Source organism: Mirounga leonina, unplaced genomic scaffold (genome assembly GCF_011800145.1).
Source record: "Mirounga leonina isolate KUSES-001 unplaced genomic scaffold, KU_Mleo_1.0 Mir_92, whole genome shotgun sequence".
Taxonomy (NCBI): domain Eukaryota; kingdom Metazoa; phylum Chordata; class Mammalia; order Carnivora; family Phocidae; genus Mirounga; species Mirounga leonina.
The window spans coordinates 6,739,072-6,757,342 of NW_023270852.1; the positions used below are offsets into that span (position 1 = coordinate 6,739,072).

The window sequence follows — 18,271 nt, forward strand, 5'->3', positions numbered from 1 at the left end:
TCCACTTTGCAATGGATTTAAATACCTGAAGGTTGCATTGTGTAGTAAGTAGTAGGGCTGAGCTTTTAACCCTAGGCTTTCTGATTCCAGGGCCTGGGTTTGAGAAGAAACTACCAGACTGCCCATTAATAAGAGATTGGTTAAATATAGACAGCCCTAAAAAGGGATTTCTGTGCAGTTGTTAAAAGTAACATGAAAAATGTCCATAATAAAAGGAATTAAAAACAGTATATGCAGTAGAATTCTGTTTTGTAGGGTTTTTTTTTTTTTTTTTTTTTTTTAAGAGTACTTTTCTATGTGTAGACATAGCAGATTCTGGAAGAATATATGTAAAACTATTAATGGATACCCTGGGCAATGGTAAAACCACAGGTGATTTTTATTTTCTTCCTGATGCCTTTTTATATTTCTATAATAAGAATCTATTGCTAATAATCAGAAAAAAAATTCATTTCAATTATTTTAAACATACACAGTTCCTATATAACAAAATATTTTCTACATCCCAGGCTTTTGTGGATCTAGTTAATATTATTTAAAACTTTTCTAATTCTTTCTTCAGTTGCTTCTCTGTTCTGTGTTCATGACCAGCACTACTCTATAAGGCAATCTGACTGTGTAAGCAATAGGTAAAGTAGATTCAAGCTCTACTGTGCCAGTATGGAGCAACAGCTTCTTTCACCTCTTTTTCAATCATCTATAAAATTATCCTAAACTCCCAAATCACTCACTAAAACAACCTAAAAAATTTTTTTGTTTAAAGGAGCTTAGGGAGGTCTAGCTAGTGTGTTTAATGGACCTATTTCCAATACTATACTAAATGTAAGAATATTATTTCCAAATATGCAGTTGGCCTTTGAACAATGCAGGGGTTGGGGGCACCTACCCCACACAGTTGAAAATCTGCGTATAAGTTTTGAGTCCCTAAAAACTACTGATGATCGGAAGACTTACCAATAACATAAATAGTCAATTAACACATATTTTGCATGTTATATGTATTATATACTGTATTCTTATAATAAAGTAAGCTAGAGAAAAGAAAATGTTAAGAAAATCATTAGGAAGAGAAAATACATTTATAGTATTGTACTGTATTTAAAATCCACATATAAGTAGACCTGCCCAGTTCAAACCCATGTTGTTCAAGGGTCAACTGTATATTCCTTCAGACTAAAAGTTGGCAACCAGGAATATGCATTAAAATCACACAAGGTACTTCTAAAACATTGCCCAGGCTTCACCCGAAGATTCTGAATTGGATCAGTACTTTAAATCTTCCCCAGTGATTCTAAGATGCAGCCAGAATTGAGAACCATTTCTTAAACCAAATCTGTTGTAACAAAACAATGAGGTAGTCCTGGGGGGTTTTAGTAATGACAGGCATCTCCTGAGTATTATGCTTGGAGCTATATCCCCAGGGCAGAGAGGGCCTCTGTTTGCTAGGAGGCCTGCTGGTATTTAGTCCAAGTCAGTAAACCTGAGAAAAAGGAAAAACTGAGGCTCTGCTCCAGAATGGGGCCTCAAAATGTAAATTCTTCACTCAGGGGAACTTAGGAGAAGGAAAAGGTGCAAGTTGCATGAGCCTCAGGGGGCACTAAGGAATGGAGGACAGGAAAGGCCCAACGCCTGGGTTCAGATGCAGATCAGAAAGCATGGTGGTGGGGGAAGAGCTGGGACAGCAGCAGCCCCTTCCCCACATCATCAAAGATGTAGCAGCTCTGGCTTCTTCCTTCCTAGCTGATCTTCAATTGTCTGTCTCCTGTTTTTCATCCAGTCAGAATCACCCAATGGGAAAGGCAACCTACCTGTCACCTCAGCACTGCCTGCACTTTTGGAAGAGTAAGTTTGTTGATCTTCCTCTTAACTCTGGGGATCTCTGAGAAAATTTTCCCTAACTCACCTTTCGTCCCACCCTCACTCCCAAAATGTGATGGAAAGCAAATTAAGTTCTAAGGAAAGTACATGGGACTTTGAGACCCACAAAGATTTCAGAGTCAGTTTGCAATCTGGACCAGGAAGATGCTGTGGCTGAGTCCAAGTACCTCAATCTCAGAAGAGCCCAGAGAAGACAGACACCTTTTCTCTTGGTTAGGGTTCTTTGGGCTAACCAAGAGAAAGCCCCAACCGGAAGGGGCTTAAATAGTAAGTCCAACATGAAGTAGAGTGTGGGATGGGAGCAGAGGGTGTACAGAGGTAGGGATTTTCCAGGTATAGTACAGCAGGGCCCCAGTTCAGCCTCTACAATTTCCTTGCTTGCTTCTGCCCACTTTGTACTTTGACTTTATCAGCAGGCTTGTGGCAAATGCTACAATTTTCAAGTATTCATCCAGACATGAAGTATTTAGAAGAAGAGGACTATCTCTTTCCATGCTTTTTTTTATGAACAAACCCAGAAACTTTTTTTTTATTTTATGACCAAACCCAGAAACTTTTTTTTTTTAGTCTTCCTTATCTTGTTAGTAAATCTGGAACATAGTTCCTTTCTAAACCAAACACAGGCTTTGGGAATAGGATTGTCATCATGGGTTTAAACCGTGCCCTGGAGATGGGGACAGAGAGTCAGCTTCCCATGAAGCAAAGTGGCTCTGTGAAGAAGAGTAAATTTCTGAGCAAAATCACATTGCTGTGAGGAAACAGGTAGGAGGATTGAGTACTGGAGTGGCAATGAATAGTGTCTGCCATGCCTCATTTTTCCAGGCATCTATGCAATTTGCTGGTCTTTTCATCCTCAGCCAGAGCAAGGCAGGCTGTTTTTATACTCAGAAGAGTTTATAACTTGCTTTTCAAATTCTTTCATTTGCTTGCTGGAAAACATCTGGATCACAGCTGTCACCTCTCAGAACTTTCACCTTGTGTCTTTTCTCACTTGGTAGAATATACACCTTTATTCTTCCTTCTTCTTTGCCTTAAGACAGCTTTAGTCCTTCATTTTTCATTGCTGTTAGAATAGTTTTGCTTGACCTGACTAGGAAAGTCTATGTTGGGTCCCTTTTCAGTACAGACAAGCTCCCAAGCTCCCCACCCCCCAGACTCATCCTGTTTTACTCACCTCTCAGTATATGTAACCACTAATCTATCATTCAATGACTCACCCACTTTAGTCTTGAAGTTTGTCCACGAATTCCTTACTTTGACACCTCACCCTCTGTAAGCGTACAGGTCCTTCATGTTGTGTAGGGCATTTTTGTTTCTATCTTTGTTTCCTTATTTTCTAGATCATTACAAAGAAATTGTAAAGGGGTGACAAACTAACAACGATGTGGAAGTAACCAAGGTTACAAAGACTTATCAAGTCCCTAGAGTCATAATATTTACTCCACGATCTCTGAATCTCTCCAGAAATGGTTACTTGATGCCCTGAGAGAGAAGACACTAAAATTCCCCCTTCCAATCCTGCCTTTGGGTGCACGAACCTCTTCTCCAAAAGGGCCCCCAACAAGGCCCCATTCTCTATTCTTGGCCTATAGAACCAATCAAGGAAAAAGATCTATGTCTTCACTCTTTGAAAAAGACTCTAATCACGATGGAGCAGGGCTTGGACTCTGTAGAACTATTGCTCATGTCAGCTGACAGCTTCCATCTGAGGCAATGGAGATCATCAAGAACCTGAGCTATCCTTGGTAAGAGAAAGTGAGATACAAAATTAAGAGCAGCAAGCATTGACCCCAAATCAGAAGCAACAATGAATGAGGATCAATAGTGGCATCACCATTCCAAGAGTTTAGAACCAGGAGAGACAGGGACAGAGTGGGGATTGAGACAAGTTAAGCAATAAATTTAAGGAAGGTATCTGTAGCTCACTCTTTTCTAACCAGAGAGACTACCATGATTTTTACCCATGCTGTGGCTGACTTGCCTATTGGGAATATACCCAGCCTATAAAGATGGCTGCAAAAAGGGGAGGACATATTCAAAAGAGGAGGGATTCTAACACTAACAGTAGCTTCCCCCTCCTGGATTTATGAAAGGTGCTAAGTGATTTCCATCTGAATTCATGAAACTGGAAATATTAATAGATTGCCAAGAGGCTAACATTGAGACAATCTGTGAATTAAAATAAATTCCTATCTTCTGTTTCAACACAAGTACAGTCAATTCTAGCTACCTTCTCCATATTGTTAAAGAGAAAAAAATGCATTATAAGTTAATATACATTGCTTTCTCGATTGTTATATTTAGCTTGATTTAAAGTGATTTCACATTTCCCTAAGTATACAGTGACCAGGCAGGAAGGGAATTGGCTAAGCATGTGAAAGATGATAAGAAGATCAAATTACCTGTGGCGAGTTCTCAAGCAAATACCTGAGAGCTGATTGCACTGCCCAATGTGATTTGCGAGAATTCTGAGTGTTGCTATTGTAGGTCAGTTCATAGTAAATTGTTCTTCACTCAGGGAAGGTCTAGGGATATGCAGAATTAGAAGAAAATATACAGAGTAATATTTAAAGTTAATCTTAAAGATTAAAACAGAATAAAGCTCATGATGAGTTCCATAAATAGGAAAAGCTATTTATAGACTTATTCTTTCATTCTTTTGACAATTAATCACCAAGGTCTAGGTTTCTAGAATACACTCAGGAGTTCACAGTCTAATGGAAAAGGCAGATGGGAAACAGCCTATTATAATACAATGTGATGGATGATATCTTAAGGAAGTACAGGTTGCTAAGGCAACAGTAGACAAGAAAATGAGCACCTTAACCCAGATTTGGTATAGGTGGGGAGGGGTGCCTCAGAAAATGTTTCCTCTAGGAATTTACTTTTAAAGTGAAACCTGAGGGACGCCTGGGTGGCTCAGTTGGTTAAGCATCTGCCTTCGGCTCAGGTCATGATACCAGGGTCTTGGGATCAAATCCTGCATTGGGCTCCCTGCTCAGTGGGAAGCCTGCTTCTCCCTCTGCCTGCCGCTCCCTCTGCTTGTGCTCTCTGTCTCTCTCTCTGACAAATAAATAAATACAATCTTTAAAAATAAATAAATAAAAATAAAGTGAAACCTGAAAGTTATATAGTGAACTGGAGGTTAACAACATTCCAGGCTCTGAAGTGAGAAAGTATGGAGTAGTTAAGAAATAATAAGATGATGGTGATAGGGGTGCCTGGGTGGCTCAGTCATTAAGCGTCTGCCTTTGGCCTCAGGTCATGATCCCAAGGTCCTGGGATCAAGCCCCGCATCGGGCTCCCTGCTCAGCAGGAAGCCTGCTTCTCCCTCTCCCACTCCCTCTGCTTGTGTTCCCTCTCTTGCTGTGTCTCTCTCTCTGTCAAATAAATAAATTAAAAATCTAAAAAAAAAAAAATGATGGTGATAATTACTATTATTTACAGCATGCTTACTTTATGCCAAGTCCTGTTCTAATTGCTTTACATTAATGATCTCATTTAATCCTTACAATACACCCATGAGGTAGGTATTAATATCAATATTAACTATTAATATTAACTACTAATATCCCTATTTTATAATATGTGGAAATAAACTCAGAGAAATCACTTGCCTGATGTTACACAGTAGTAGATAACAGAACTCATGCTCTTAACCTCTTAATAGACACTCCAACTAGAAGAATGAAAAGAAGTGCAGTATGACTGGAGAAAAGAGGATGCATTTAAGGGCTATTTTTATAAGAAGTCTTTTTTTAAAAGATTTTATTTATTTATTCATGAGAGACAGAGAGAGGCAGAGGCACAGGGAGAAGCAGGCTCTGTGCAGAGCAGGGAGCCCAATGTGGGACTTGATCCCAGGACGCTGGGATCATGACCTGAGCTGAAGGTAGATGCTTAACCAACTGAGCCACCCAGGCGCCCATGAAGTCTTGTGAGCTATTTTGAATGACCTGGTGACTGGCTGGGCGTGAAGTAGAGCGTGGGATGGGAGCAGAGGGTGTACACAGAGCAGTTCACTGAGTGATTAGCAAAGCCGTGGATGTGAATGATGCACGGAATTAGTTTCATAAAAGGGGCAATTATAATGATATATCACAGAGAAATTTTCACTATAATCTCTAAAATAACCATTTTTCTACATTTTTGAAGCAGCCAGGGTAAATTGCCTAAAGGTTTTGTATGACATCAAATATGTATAGCAAACTCCCCTTTGCTGATAATATTCTGAAATGAATTAGCCCTCCATCAACTAGTAGTGTACCCCAGGAATCTTAGATTGAGTAACAGGAGTAAGGAAGGTCTTCTAGCTCAGTTCCCCTGGGCTGAGTGTGTCTGAGGTGATCAAGACATCACTGAACCCAAAAAGGTAAGATCTGCCCACTGGAAAGAATTGCAGTCACTTTCAAATATTGTTTACCACATGGAAAAAAAATAGACTCTAACATAACTCCCAGTTAAACAACACATTTTGACTGAAGGACCCCTCACATTACTGAGAACTAAGCACAATGACAAACAATTTTGACCCGGTGGACATGAGAAAACAATGAACCTAACTTTAATGAATCATCCCAGAAAGAAAGCACGCAAGATTTCAGGCTGGTAATAGATGCCAAGATCCATCTGTGTTTGGCCCAGAAGTCTCTAGGGTGGGCACAGGCTGTGCTCAGCTCCACGTTTACAGGCATGAATAGAGATTCCTTCAGCTCAACCCAAACACTGGGTTATCAGGAAATAGCCATTTACAGAAAGGACCTGCCCACTTTACAAGATTAATAGGCAGACTGGATAAGCCACAGTGAAGTCAGTGTAACTCAACAAACACTTAAAGGCACTTACTGTATGCTAAGCAAAATTGTAACTCAAGCACAGTCTCTCTCTCTCTCTCTGTGATCACAGTCATATGGAGGAATGGATAGGTATATAAAACATAAAAATGCCCTCTCTCTGAGTTCTGCTGTAACAGAGGCGCAATGAGGACATGAGTGAAGGAGAAATCAACTTTAACCAGAAGGTGTGGGAGAGGGGAAAACCCTGGGAAAGATCCCACAGAGGAGAAGGTATTTGAGCTGAGTCTTAAAGATACACAGCAAGAAACTTCCAGGTAGTTAGAGAAGATATATAAGGAACTATTAGCTCAGTCTAGGGATCAGGAGATAACAGCAAACATTTTACATATTGTGTGTTTCCCCTACTTTCCCACCCTACTTTCAGTATTAAACTAAAGGCTATCCCAGCCCATCTCACATTCTAAACAAGCACCCTTTAAAAAAAAGCATCATAAGCCATGGCCCAGCCTAACAGCAAGAATAGCTTCATTCAGCAGATACCCTGGAACCCCACACACCACTCAGAGCCCCAGGAAAAGACTTCTACTGAAAGGGAGGGCTCAAGGAGGTGTGAAAAATGCATCTTGACATGAATTTGGAAGATCAAGGTGAGAGTCCCAGCCAGGCCCACTGAGTACCAATAATGTGAACTTAGGCAAGTCACTTAATCAACCTGAGCTTGGGTTTCTCGTCTCACAGATGGGATAATATCCTGCGTGGGTGGCAATTAGTGTAGTCAAGAGCATGGGCAGGTGTCAGATTACACAGGGTCAAATCCAAACTCTACCACACACTGATTGTGTAATCTTGGGCTGTTATTTAACCTCTCTGAGCCTTGGTTTCCTCACCTGCTAACCTGAGCACAATAGTATTACCTATCTTATGGGTCATTCATGAATCTTAAGTGAAATCTTACCACAGAGCCTGATACATAAGATAAATGTTAGCTCTTCCTATCATTGGGAGGATCAAGTGAGGCAATGTATGTAAAAGCATGTTAAGAACTGAAGCCCCATAGGTGAGTGAGTTGGACAAGGTGATCGATATAACCTGGGACAGTTGGGCCCTGGACAGAAGATCCTTATGTTAAGGGGTCACTGAGATGGGCTTCCTGGCTGTACCAGGGAAAAGTTTTAGTCTCTAGAGAGCAGTGACCTGAGGATAGTGGAAGTTTGGGTTCCTCTGATTCTGAAGTATCACAGTAATATAAATCATGTTCTCCTTTAAAGATATAAATAATCACCTGGTAATTTATCAGCTTGGATTTTTTTATCGATCAGGTTTGGAAGAACCTCAGATTGCTCCCCAAATTTACCAGTAAATTTATTACATAAGTAATAGTGATGATGAGGAGGATAAACATCATTTGTTGAGTACTATATTCCAAAAAGTTTACTTACATTTCTTCGTTAATTCGTATACTACCATCATCAGATACATATTATTACCCTCATTTTACAGTTGAGGAATCTAAAGTTCAGGAAGTGTTAAGAATTTGCACGTATTGCAGCTGGAATTTGAACTCATGTTTGCCTCAGGCAGGTTCTTTTCCTCTACACTCCACTGTCCTTCATACATATTTGTCACTAACCTCTTAGGTTATTCAGCTATAGATAAAAGAAATTAAAAGGCTGATACCAATATTTCATTTCTAATATATAAATATATTTCATAAAAGAATTGCTTTCCCTGCCCTTGGCTGTAGCTATGTTTTTCTGCTCTGTTCCAATCATTTGGACAAATAGGAAACTGCACATTAGGCAAAGGTCACATGGAAGGGAGTAGATAATATAATTTGCAAAAGGAGAAATGTTATGAATAGCTGATATTTTTAGAGTGTTATCTTTCTTGTTCACAATGGGTTTTGGTTTCCAGCCTGATAAAATGTAAATTTTACAAGGTCTGAGGAAAACTAAGGGATGGGAAGATGAAGCCAAGAATGAGAAAATATAAGGCTCACTGGTAGAGCCCGAGAGGTTGGGGAGGGTAGCAGCTGCAGTCCTTCAGAGTCCTGGCTGAAAAGCTTTGCTCACTGTTTTGCCTTGTTTGAGGGCTCCTCCATGGCATGACTCCCAGTGGGAGTCCCAGACACCTTAGGTGGGCTGCAGGATTTATAGGGAAGGCATGACCATCAGGATACTTCCTTTAAACTCATGCTTCCGTACTTCAAATGGACTCCCAGCACTGCCTAGCCATCCTACTATGATTTTCTAGCATATTTGTTTTCCCCCTTCTCACATGACTCATTCACACCTTCCCCTCTCTTCTCAAACCTTCCTCAGCCTATCTACCTCTCACTCTTGGCATATGACCTTGTCTTCCATTTTACAGAGAAAATTTAAGCTATTAGATAGGAGCCCTCTTATCTTCTTTCACCAGATGGTGAAAATTCATCTTGTCTAAAAGTTAACTACTGCTTCATTGCCTCTTTTCAGTTCCTCAAATATCTCTGCATCTTTTGTGTCTCAGGGTCTTCCACATCTGCATTCTCCCCCTAGGATGATCTTCCCTCTGCTATAGATATAGCTGACTTTTCATCTTTCAGGTCTTTGCTCCAGTTAAACCACCTCAGAGAGATCTTTTCTAACCACTCAATCGAAGTAGATTCTCCCCTTGTTACTTTCTGCAGTGCACAGAGTTTTTCTCTTTCATAAAAGTTATCACAATTTGTAATTAACTACATATTTTTTTCTTTCCTTTTTTTGGGCATTCTCTCCTGCTAAGCTCCATGTTGGCAAAGACTATTTCTTTTATCATCTAATGTATCCCCAGTATATTACAAGGTACCTGTGACTTAGTCAGTACTCAGTATATATTTAAATGAATGAAGCAAAAGATGGACTACAGGAATGGAATGACTGACTGAACATTTGGCCCACCTCCATCTTCCTCACCTTAGTGCTAGAGCGCTCCCAACAGTTGTCTGTCCACTTATAGCATCTCGTGGAATAAGAGTAAAGGTGGATTTGAGTGCATGAAGAAAAAGGGAGCTAGCACATTATTTTATGTTTGGAGGTCTAGGAAGGATTCTTGGACTACAGCCTTTATAAAATCTTGTCTCAGGGTAGAAAGATTGAAATGAACTCAGTCTAGAATGAGTTTCCTCACTTCCGAAAAGCAATCAGGCCAAAGACATGGTTCGGTTTTCAGACACCCAATGTGGCTGAAAAGACACCCTGTACTTCCCTCTTCTCACTAGTGGAAAGACAAATGGGGACCCAGATTGTGAAGCCTCTGCTCCCATGCCGACTTTGAGTTGCCTGGAGGAGATTAACCAGGAGACCAAGGCTAGGATGGAGGAAGAAGCATACAACAAGGGGTGAGTCAGACTTTGTCCACCCTGAGGTCACCTGGTAGGTCTCAGAAAATACTTTCCCACGGTCCTTTCCTGTTTCTTAGAGGATTTAAGGAGGCAACCAGTGGCCCTAGGACCTCCTCACCTCAGTAAAGAACTACATAAGAAAGGACAGTACTGGGGCGCCTGGGTGGCTCAGTTGGTTGGGCGGCTGCCTTCGGCTCAGGTCATGATCCTGGAGTCCCTGGATCGAGTCCCGCATCGGGCTCCCTGCTCGGCGGGGAGTCTGCTTCTCCCTCTGACCCTCCCAACCCTCCCCCCTCTCATGCTCTCTCTCTCTCAGTCTCTCTCTCAAATAAACAAATTAAAAAAAAAAAAAGAAGAAAGGACAGTACTGTTCCACAGGAAGGACAAGAGGAAGCAGGGTGAGAGGGTGTGGTTAGGCAATAATTAGACTGCCCTCTTTTTAGGCAGAAAGCCACCAGAATGCCACTGCCCAGAATGGTCTGGCAATAGGGCCCCTGGGTGGGTTCCTCTTGGTGGTGCCTGAGGCTTCCTGACACATGCTCAGAGGAGTGATGTTGCTCTCAACAATGCCCAGGAGCAGCTGTAACCCTACTTCCTAGAACTGCCACTGCCATCCCTTCTTTCTGTAAACTGGAGTCCCCCCAACTTCCAACTGTCCCCTTTTCTGATTGAGCTTCAATAACACCTTTGGCCCATTGTCAGTCACTAAGGGGACAGAGTACAAAGCAGGGCCCAAGCCCAGCCAGGTAGAGAAGTATTTCTGACCAGGCGTAGCATCCTGAGCTTCTTCTTTCTCCACAGCTCCTGAAGGAGACACAGCTTCCCATCGTTATAGAACCTGTGGGCTTCTGTGTGGCAGCCATATATACTGCAGTGGGGTTGCCCTAGCCAAACTGTGCTTGTCTTAAACATTCAGCTATAGGACAAGCAAAAAGAGTACTGATCCTGGGAGAAGGGCATCAGAAGGGTATCTCTTGGGGAAGGCTATCTTTTCACCCACAACTATCTTTGATACTAAGCATGCATGGGAGTAAACACCTCCAGTGGCTTTGTAAACATTTACTGAGTACCTTTATAGGCCTAGTATGTGCCTGCCACTTCCATAAAACTTCCCAATAAGCCAATGTGATGGGTATCACCCTTCCTAGGTCAAGCTATATGCCTGGCACTTCCTCAGAACATTCCCACACCCTGTGAAATAGGGGCCACACTTTCCATTTTATAGGTGAAAAGCTGAAGTACCCAGGTTACACAGAAAGCAGATATACTGCTCTCTCCACTGAACATTTTGTGGGATAAGAACCCAGTCAGGACTCTGCACCCACACTTTTTCCCTGTCAATTTTGCCACACATTCACATATAAACAGGAAGGATGACTGAGGAGTGAGGGGAAATTGTACTGACATAAGCCACCTTGGGATTCAGTAGAGCTTCCCAGCTTTTTCCTGTTGTGTAGAACCACAGGAAGTGTTTAATTATTGGAGGTGTTCAAGTCCCCACCTCTAGGAACTCAGGAAAGGATGCTCTGTGCCTGGCCTTTCCAGACTCAATTGTTCCTTTTTGCCCTGCAGATACCAGGAAGGTCTAAAGAAGACCCAAGAGCTTCAAGACCTGAAGGAGGAGGAAGAAGAACAGAAGGGTGAATGCCCAGAAGAAGCTGAAGAGGCAGAAGAAACTGAGGAAGAGGAAAAGGACCAAAGAAGCAGGTTGGAGCCCTTGCCATTGCTGAAATGGGTCACAATTCATTTAATTGCACAATATCCCTAAAGGTGCCCACTCCAGGGCAGCAGTGGGTCTGGGGCCCAAGTGAACAGCTAACAGAAACCAAGGAGGGCACTCATGTTGAGGGAGGAGGCAGAGGAAGGAGCCAAAATAGTTAACAAGGGGATTTTGCAAGATCTGGGAGGTCAGAGGTGGTCAAGAGTGAGGCCAACAGCAATCAAGAGCTCGTGGGAGCTGAGAAACTACAAAGACCCTGACTGGAGTCCCCCCTAACCCAGCCACAGTTAGCTCATTTCCCAACTATCCCCAGGAGCCAAGAACCAAGGTCAAGGGAGCTGGCCTGAAGCCCTAGTGGGGGTTTCTTACAGGAACAGGGGCAGAGAGAACACATGGGGGTAGGGAAAACTCAACTCATTGGCAAAGGCGAGTCTCCAACAGGTTCCATGCTGACCAGATAAGCTTGGATTTTCACTTGGATTAGAAATACTTGGGCTTTTCTTTTTTAATATACTCTATATTTCAAGTGTATTTTTCCCTAAATAGGGGAAAATATATAACATGTAGATAAAGATAGTATAGCTCCTGCATTTTGTCATACCTGTGCCCTCATCAGTGTCTTGGATTTTAACCATAGCCCCAATTCCATACATTCTGTCTTACTGTCACTATTAGTTTTCAATTTTGATTTTTAAAAATGTGGTTATAGAAAACTTGGAACACTTCAACAAAGTCTTTGTTTTTAGAACCCCAGGCTATCTTGGAGTCCAGTGTGGCTCCAGCCAAAATGATTATCTAATCAGCTGCTAAACTTGAAACAGGGTATGTGTCTGTGCCTCATTGCTGGTAGACTCAAAATCACATGCATGCAGTGAATAAGGTAATAAAATGAAGATTAGATGTGAGATGGATATGCTTCAAAGCACATAGGAACAGCCAATAGAGCCCAGCTGGAGGAAGATTCAGCCAGAGTGAGAGGTCTCAGCCTACATGGGTCAACCCTAGTGTTCAAGGGAAGAGCGGTCTAGGAAAGCTGGAGAAAATGCTTCACTGTTGAAAGCAAACCTATGCTAGGATGTACCACCTCCCCTAATGAAAGAATCCCCAAGTTTTTACAATGAAAGTACAGTCCCTACTCTAAGCAGCTGGATCCTATTCTCCTTACATCGTCTCTCCTTCTTGGGGGTCCTTTGTTCTTATATTTTAGAGGTCACTAACTATCTACTTCCCCTTTAATGCAGTCAAGCCCGGACCTGGACAACAGCCCTTTCTTTGGCTTCTTTGCATATAGCTAAGACAAGCTAGAACTTCTAACACTTCCATGTACTCAGAAAGAACAAAAGAGAACTAAACAGAATACATGGAATATAAACAGTCTAGTTTACAAAGCACAAGACTGGAATCCTTATCTAGCTAATTTGATCTCAAATTTGAGCTGCTAATCACAGTTCCCTCCTTGTGAAACCACAGGGAAAGTAAGGCTCTCTGTCCAGCTCCTGGTCCGCAGCACATAGCAATGGCTGCCTTTCACATCCATCGTCCAAAAGTATCCTCTTGGTCCTGCTGATCCTGAGAGGCCTCGTTCTCTCTCCTAACCTTTGCTTCCTCTCGGATTTACTTTTTGATCTTGAAAACATGCCTGTACCTCAGGTGATGAATACCAGACATCAGCACATAGAAGGGTCCTCGTCCTTCATTACAGGGGTGTAGCTTCCCCTTTTCAGGCCCACTACTGAGGCATCATCTTCTCCGTAACAACTGACACTGCTAACATATGAACTGCCCGCTCACAGTTATAGGGTCCCTTCCTCTGTCACCAAAGCCAGACTGGTCCTAAGAGCCTGTTGTCTTAAATGCCAGGCAATCTCTTCACTCATTCCTGAGTTCTGTAGACACACCGTTGCCTGCAGGCACCTGCACTCAAACATGATTTTCCCCATTAAATTTTGGCATTTGCCTGTTTAAATCTGCTCTATGGAGTTTAGACAATATTAGGCAGATTCCTTTACTTTTCCAGTAACTCTCAGAAAGCAGAAGTCCTCCGGTCAAGTTTAAGTCCCAAGAATAATCTCATTTCATTAATTAAAATGGCCAGTTCCCTAAAATAGTCAAAAGCCTGAACTTACAAAACAAAGATCAACCTTCTTTTTTCCTGCAGTTTGTCTGCTTCAGGAAAGAAGTCTGTAGTAGGCAGGGGGAGTGTGGCTTCTTTCTCTCTATCCCACTTGCACTTCTACCCTCTCCTCCAGTTTTGCCAGTGCAGCATCTGACCTCTCTAGGATCAATGCTAGGAAAGGGAACTGAGATGAAGGGGTTGGGAAGGTATTACTTGAATAGATTGTGAGCAGGCTCCAGGGCTTGGCAGGGGTTTAAAGCTGACTTGCTGACTTTGGTTAGTGTGTTGCTTTATGGGACCTCTAGAGAAAACCACTCCTCCCATCTCCCAGCACACACATTCACACCATGGCCGAGGTCCTCTCAGCTGCTGGTGCCTTTATGAGATCAAATGCATGTCTTCTAGCTAGCCACTTAAAATCCCTCTCAGTCCTTGGGCAGCTGGAAGTATACCTTCACTGTTCAGCTTCTAAGTAGCATTTCTGGGCAGGATCTGTGATGCCCCATGTCAGCTCTCCTTCTCCTGACTACAATCAGTTGGGGTAAAATGTGTACGTTTGGCTCACTATTGGTAGAAGGACAGCTTTCCCTATCATGGCCTACAACTCTGATGCCATCAAGCATGTCAGCAAGATTCTTGCTCTTCCAACTGCTCATGTGTGAGGCACACACCAGTCCACTGTGTCCCTCAAACCTCAGCATATCGAGCTCTCCAAACAGCATCTCTGAAGCCCCTCTTCCCTAGGCCCAGGTGAGAAGGAAGCCACCTCACCCCTCCCTATGGGAGATCAAAAGTCAAAAACTGATTTCCACAGAGATTCTAATTCTAATCTAATTCTATTTCTAACTCTTTCATAGGCTAGAAATGGGGGACCAGTTAAGGTTCACAAAGCCAGACCTTGACCTCCTCTTCTGCAGTCCCACTTCAGAGTGGGGTGACAGTGGGATTTTCTCCACTCTAGCAGCTTGTTTTGGAGTACAGAAATACAGCCCCAAAGAAAGACTGCATTTTAGCATCCAATTATATCTAAGTAGAAACTAAAGAATCTAAACAGGGCTGAAAGAAAATAAGCTTCCATTTCCAAGTTGTCCCTTCCCAACAGTTGTGAAAATAACCAGATTTTCACCTCAGCTAAGTGCTCACTGTTTTGCTTTGCCTAACTGTTCCTGAAACAATTATCAAATGGATCCCATATGGAAGAAAAACCAGTTGGTACCTTAGCATCTGAAGCAGGCACTCTGAGCCTCTGGTCCCTTTCCAAGGAAGGTATTGTTGAGTCTTTCCATCAGTCATAAGGCATCTTTTTTCTACTAACTAAATTAGAGCTGTCTACTTCTCAGCAAATGGCCTGCATATTGCAGTGTCTATGTGTGCCTCCAGATCTTCAGAAAGCCCTCCTGTCATTTTCCTCACCTCCTCCATTTTTAAAAATAGATGAGGGATTAGAATAATCTCAGGAAACAAACTGAGGGTTGCTGGAGTGATGGGGGGCAGGAGGGATGGGGTGGCTGGGTGAGAGACATTGGGGAGGGTATGTGCTATGGTGAGTGCTGTGAATTGTGTAAGACTGTTGAATCACAGACCTGTACCTCTGAAACAAATAACACATTATATGTTAAAAAAAAAAGAAGAAGAAGAAGAAGAAGAAGATAGCAGGAAGGGAAAAATGAAGGGGGGGAAATCGGAGTGGGAGATGAACCATGAGAGACTATGGACTCTGAGAAACAAACTGAGGGTTCTAGAGGGGAGGGGGTTGGGGGGATGGGTTAGCCTGGTGATGGGTATTAAAGAGGGCACGTACTGAATGGAGCACTGGGTGTTATACGCAAACAATGAATCATGGAACACTACATCTAAAACTAATGATGTAATGTATGGTGATTAACATAATAAAATTTTTAAAAAAAGAAATAGGAAAAAATTCTAGCCTAGTGAAAGTGTCCAGGATTTCCCTAGAGAGCTTGAAGAATGGACTCTGCAAAGCAGGCCATATGACCAAATGTTGTTTCACTAGGCCCCAAAGAGAGAGGGAAAGTTGAAAGGCAGTTGGGAAGAGAGGAAGAGGGAAAAAGGGAGTGAAGCAGCCAAAAAATGGCGGGGGGGGGGGGGGGGGGATGGGAGGGAAGGAAGAAAGAGGGGGAAGGGGGAGGAAAGAAGGGGGAAAAAAGGGGGAGGGAAAAAAGAGGGGGGGGGGGGGGGGGGGGGAGGGAGATGGAAGGGAAGGAAGAAAGAGAGATAAGGGAGAGTAAAGAAGGGAGAAAAAGGAAGAAGGGAAATTAGGGAGTGAAGATTACTGGGGTTGAGAAAACATCTGGACTAAGCCACTGGGAGGTTGGTTGCTGGAGGCTACTAGTCCTCTGGTTGCCCCTGGGATGGTTTGAAGTGAGCTCTTGAGGTCGATCTGGTTCCTTGTCATTTAGCATTGAACATGGAGAGTTTTCTGGGGTTTTAGGACAGTTCTTCTACTCTGAACACAGTCAGATGTGGAACTGAGGACAATAAAATATACGTCAGAACATGAAGGCAGGGGACAGATTAGAACTTGAAACTGATCACTAAATACCACTAAGTGCAGAAAAGATGCTGGTCCCATCTGCATGCATGGGAGTGTGGGTCAGCCAACCTTCTGTCCTGGGGATTGAGAGAGTTCAGATATCAATGAACATCTCATGAATAGATGAGGGCATGTATGAATGAATGAATGATTAAACGAGTAAAAGGAGTGTTCTAGCCCAGTAGCTCCCAACATCAAGGTTATGGACTGGTGGCATTAAAATCACCTGGGGAAAAATTTTAATGTGCCTAATATACTAAACCCTTCTCCTATTTTTTCATTTGACAGCAAACTTGAAGAATTGGTTCATTTCTTACAAGTCATGTATCCCAAACTGTGTCAGCACTGGCAAGTCATCTGGATGATGGCCACAGTGATGCTGGTCTTGACTGTTGTGCTGGGGCTCTACAGTTCCTATAACTCTTGTGTGGAGCAGGCTGATGGGCCCCTTGGGAGATCCACTTGCTCAGCAGCCCAGAGGGACTCGTGGTGGAGCTCAGGACTCCAGCAGGAGCAACCTGCAGAGCAGTAGGAAACCTGACACCCAGTCAGTACCCTGCTCCAGCACACAACTGACTGCCCTTTCCCCAAGCATAGTGTTTCAGGCCAGGTGTGGGCATGGTACTGCTAGCCCATTAGGAAATGAGCAGGGTTCTTTCACACTCAGCACCCGTGTGGGAGCTACGCATACACAGAAACTGATGTTCTAGGAGGATCAACAAAACTGCCCTTGTAAAGCATCTGGTGAATGAAGTCACCTTTATGAAGGAACTCTAATAGAAGGGAAAGTCATCTGCCCCAAGCTCAGATGGTTGGGGAAAATAAAACACCTTCACTGCAGGAGATAGTAAGAAGCTCACTCTCCCTTCCCTTTTTTCCTCTCTGTAGTCAGAAATAAAGAAGAATTAATTATTCCCAAAGGCTAACACTGACCCTGATGATCAGACCTAGAATTTGGAGTCACAACATGAATATCATCCCATTTCCATCTCATCCTCACTGACTCTCCTTCAGCCTCCCCTCCTCCCCTTTGGAACCAGAGTTTCTCTTTACAGAAGTAGGAAAGGTTTCTCAGAAAAATATTTAGGCTGAATTTAGGCCAGTGCTTGGAATGAAATGGGAAGATGTGAGTTAATATATATGCATCTGTATCCACACACAACACATACATACACACAGCATGCATGTGCATGAAGCCAACAACCTTCCAAACATGTGCTCTCAGTGTGTGTTCTGGATAAAGCCAACCCACAGAATTTTCACTAGGTGTGGGGCAGTCACCAGGCACCTGTTCAATGAGCTCTCCACATGGATTTAAGATGTTTGAAAAACACTGAAAACTCATGGTTTCAACAGTGAACTTGCTGGTCTCCATTTCAAGTGCTAATTCTAAGCTGTTGTACAACACAGTCTATTCCCTATTTGTCCTCTCCTATTGAGAGCAGTTAACCCACCTCTCAGGTGAAGGAGGAGACACAGTGTGCTTTCAGCTCCTGTGTGCCCACATGCAAATGTGCAGTTGCACCTTAGTGCTTTAGTTCAAACGGGATTTCCAACCCAAGTATGTTTCAGAGCATTCATAATTGTTTAGCATAAAACTGAAGGAGCACATCTCATCTCCAATTTGACTTCTCCCTCCACCTTTACAGCCACTGCTTTCATTCATCCCTCATCAGTTTTGGGGGGTGTTGGTTTCTTATGGGTTTTATTGTGGTTGTTCTGCTCTTGTTTTTGTTTTGTTGTTGATGTTGTTTTGTTGCTAACATTCATATAGAACTTACTATGAGCCAAGCACTGTTCTAGGTATTATATAGGTATTAATTCATTTTATCCTCAAAAAAAAAAA

General features: G+C 42.7%; 1 protein-coding gene across 6 annotated transcripts in view; it reads left to right on the forward strand.

Moving 5' to 3' along the window:
* Positions 1–18,271, forward strand: part of IRAG1 (inositol 1,4,5-triphosphate receptor associated 1) — a 125,649-nt gene extending 107,378 nt beyond the window's left edge. For all 6 annotated transcript variants that reach the window (XM_034995155.1, XM_034995153.1, XM_034995152.1 and 3 more), the window contains 4 exons: positions 1,778–1,842; positions 9,913–10,032; positions 11,608–11,742; positions 16,714–18,271. In XM_034995155.1, coding sequence (XP_034851046.1) covers positions 1,778–1,842; positions 9,913–10,032; positions 11,608–11,742; positions 16,714–16,957 — 564 coding nt within the window. In that variant the 3' untranslated portion in view covers positions 16,958–18,271. The remainder of the gene's footprint in view (positions 1–1,777; positions 1,843–9,912; positions 10,033–11,607; positions 11,743–16,713) is intronic.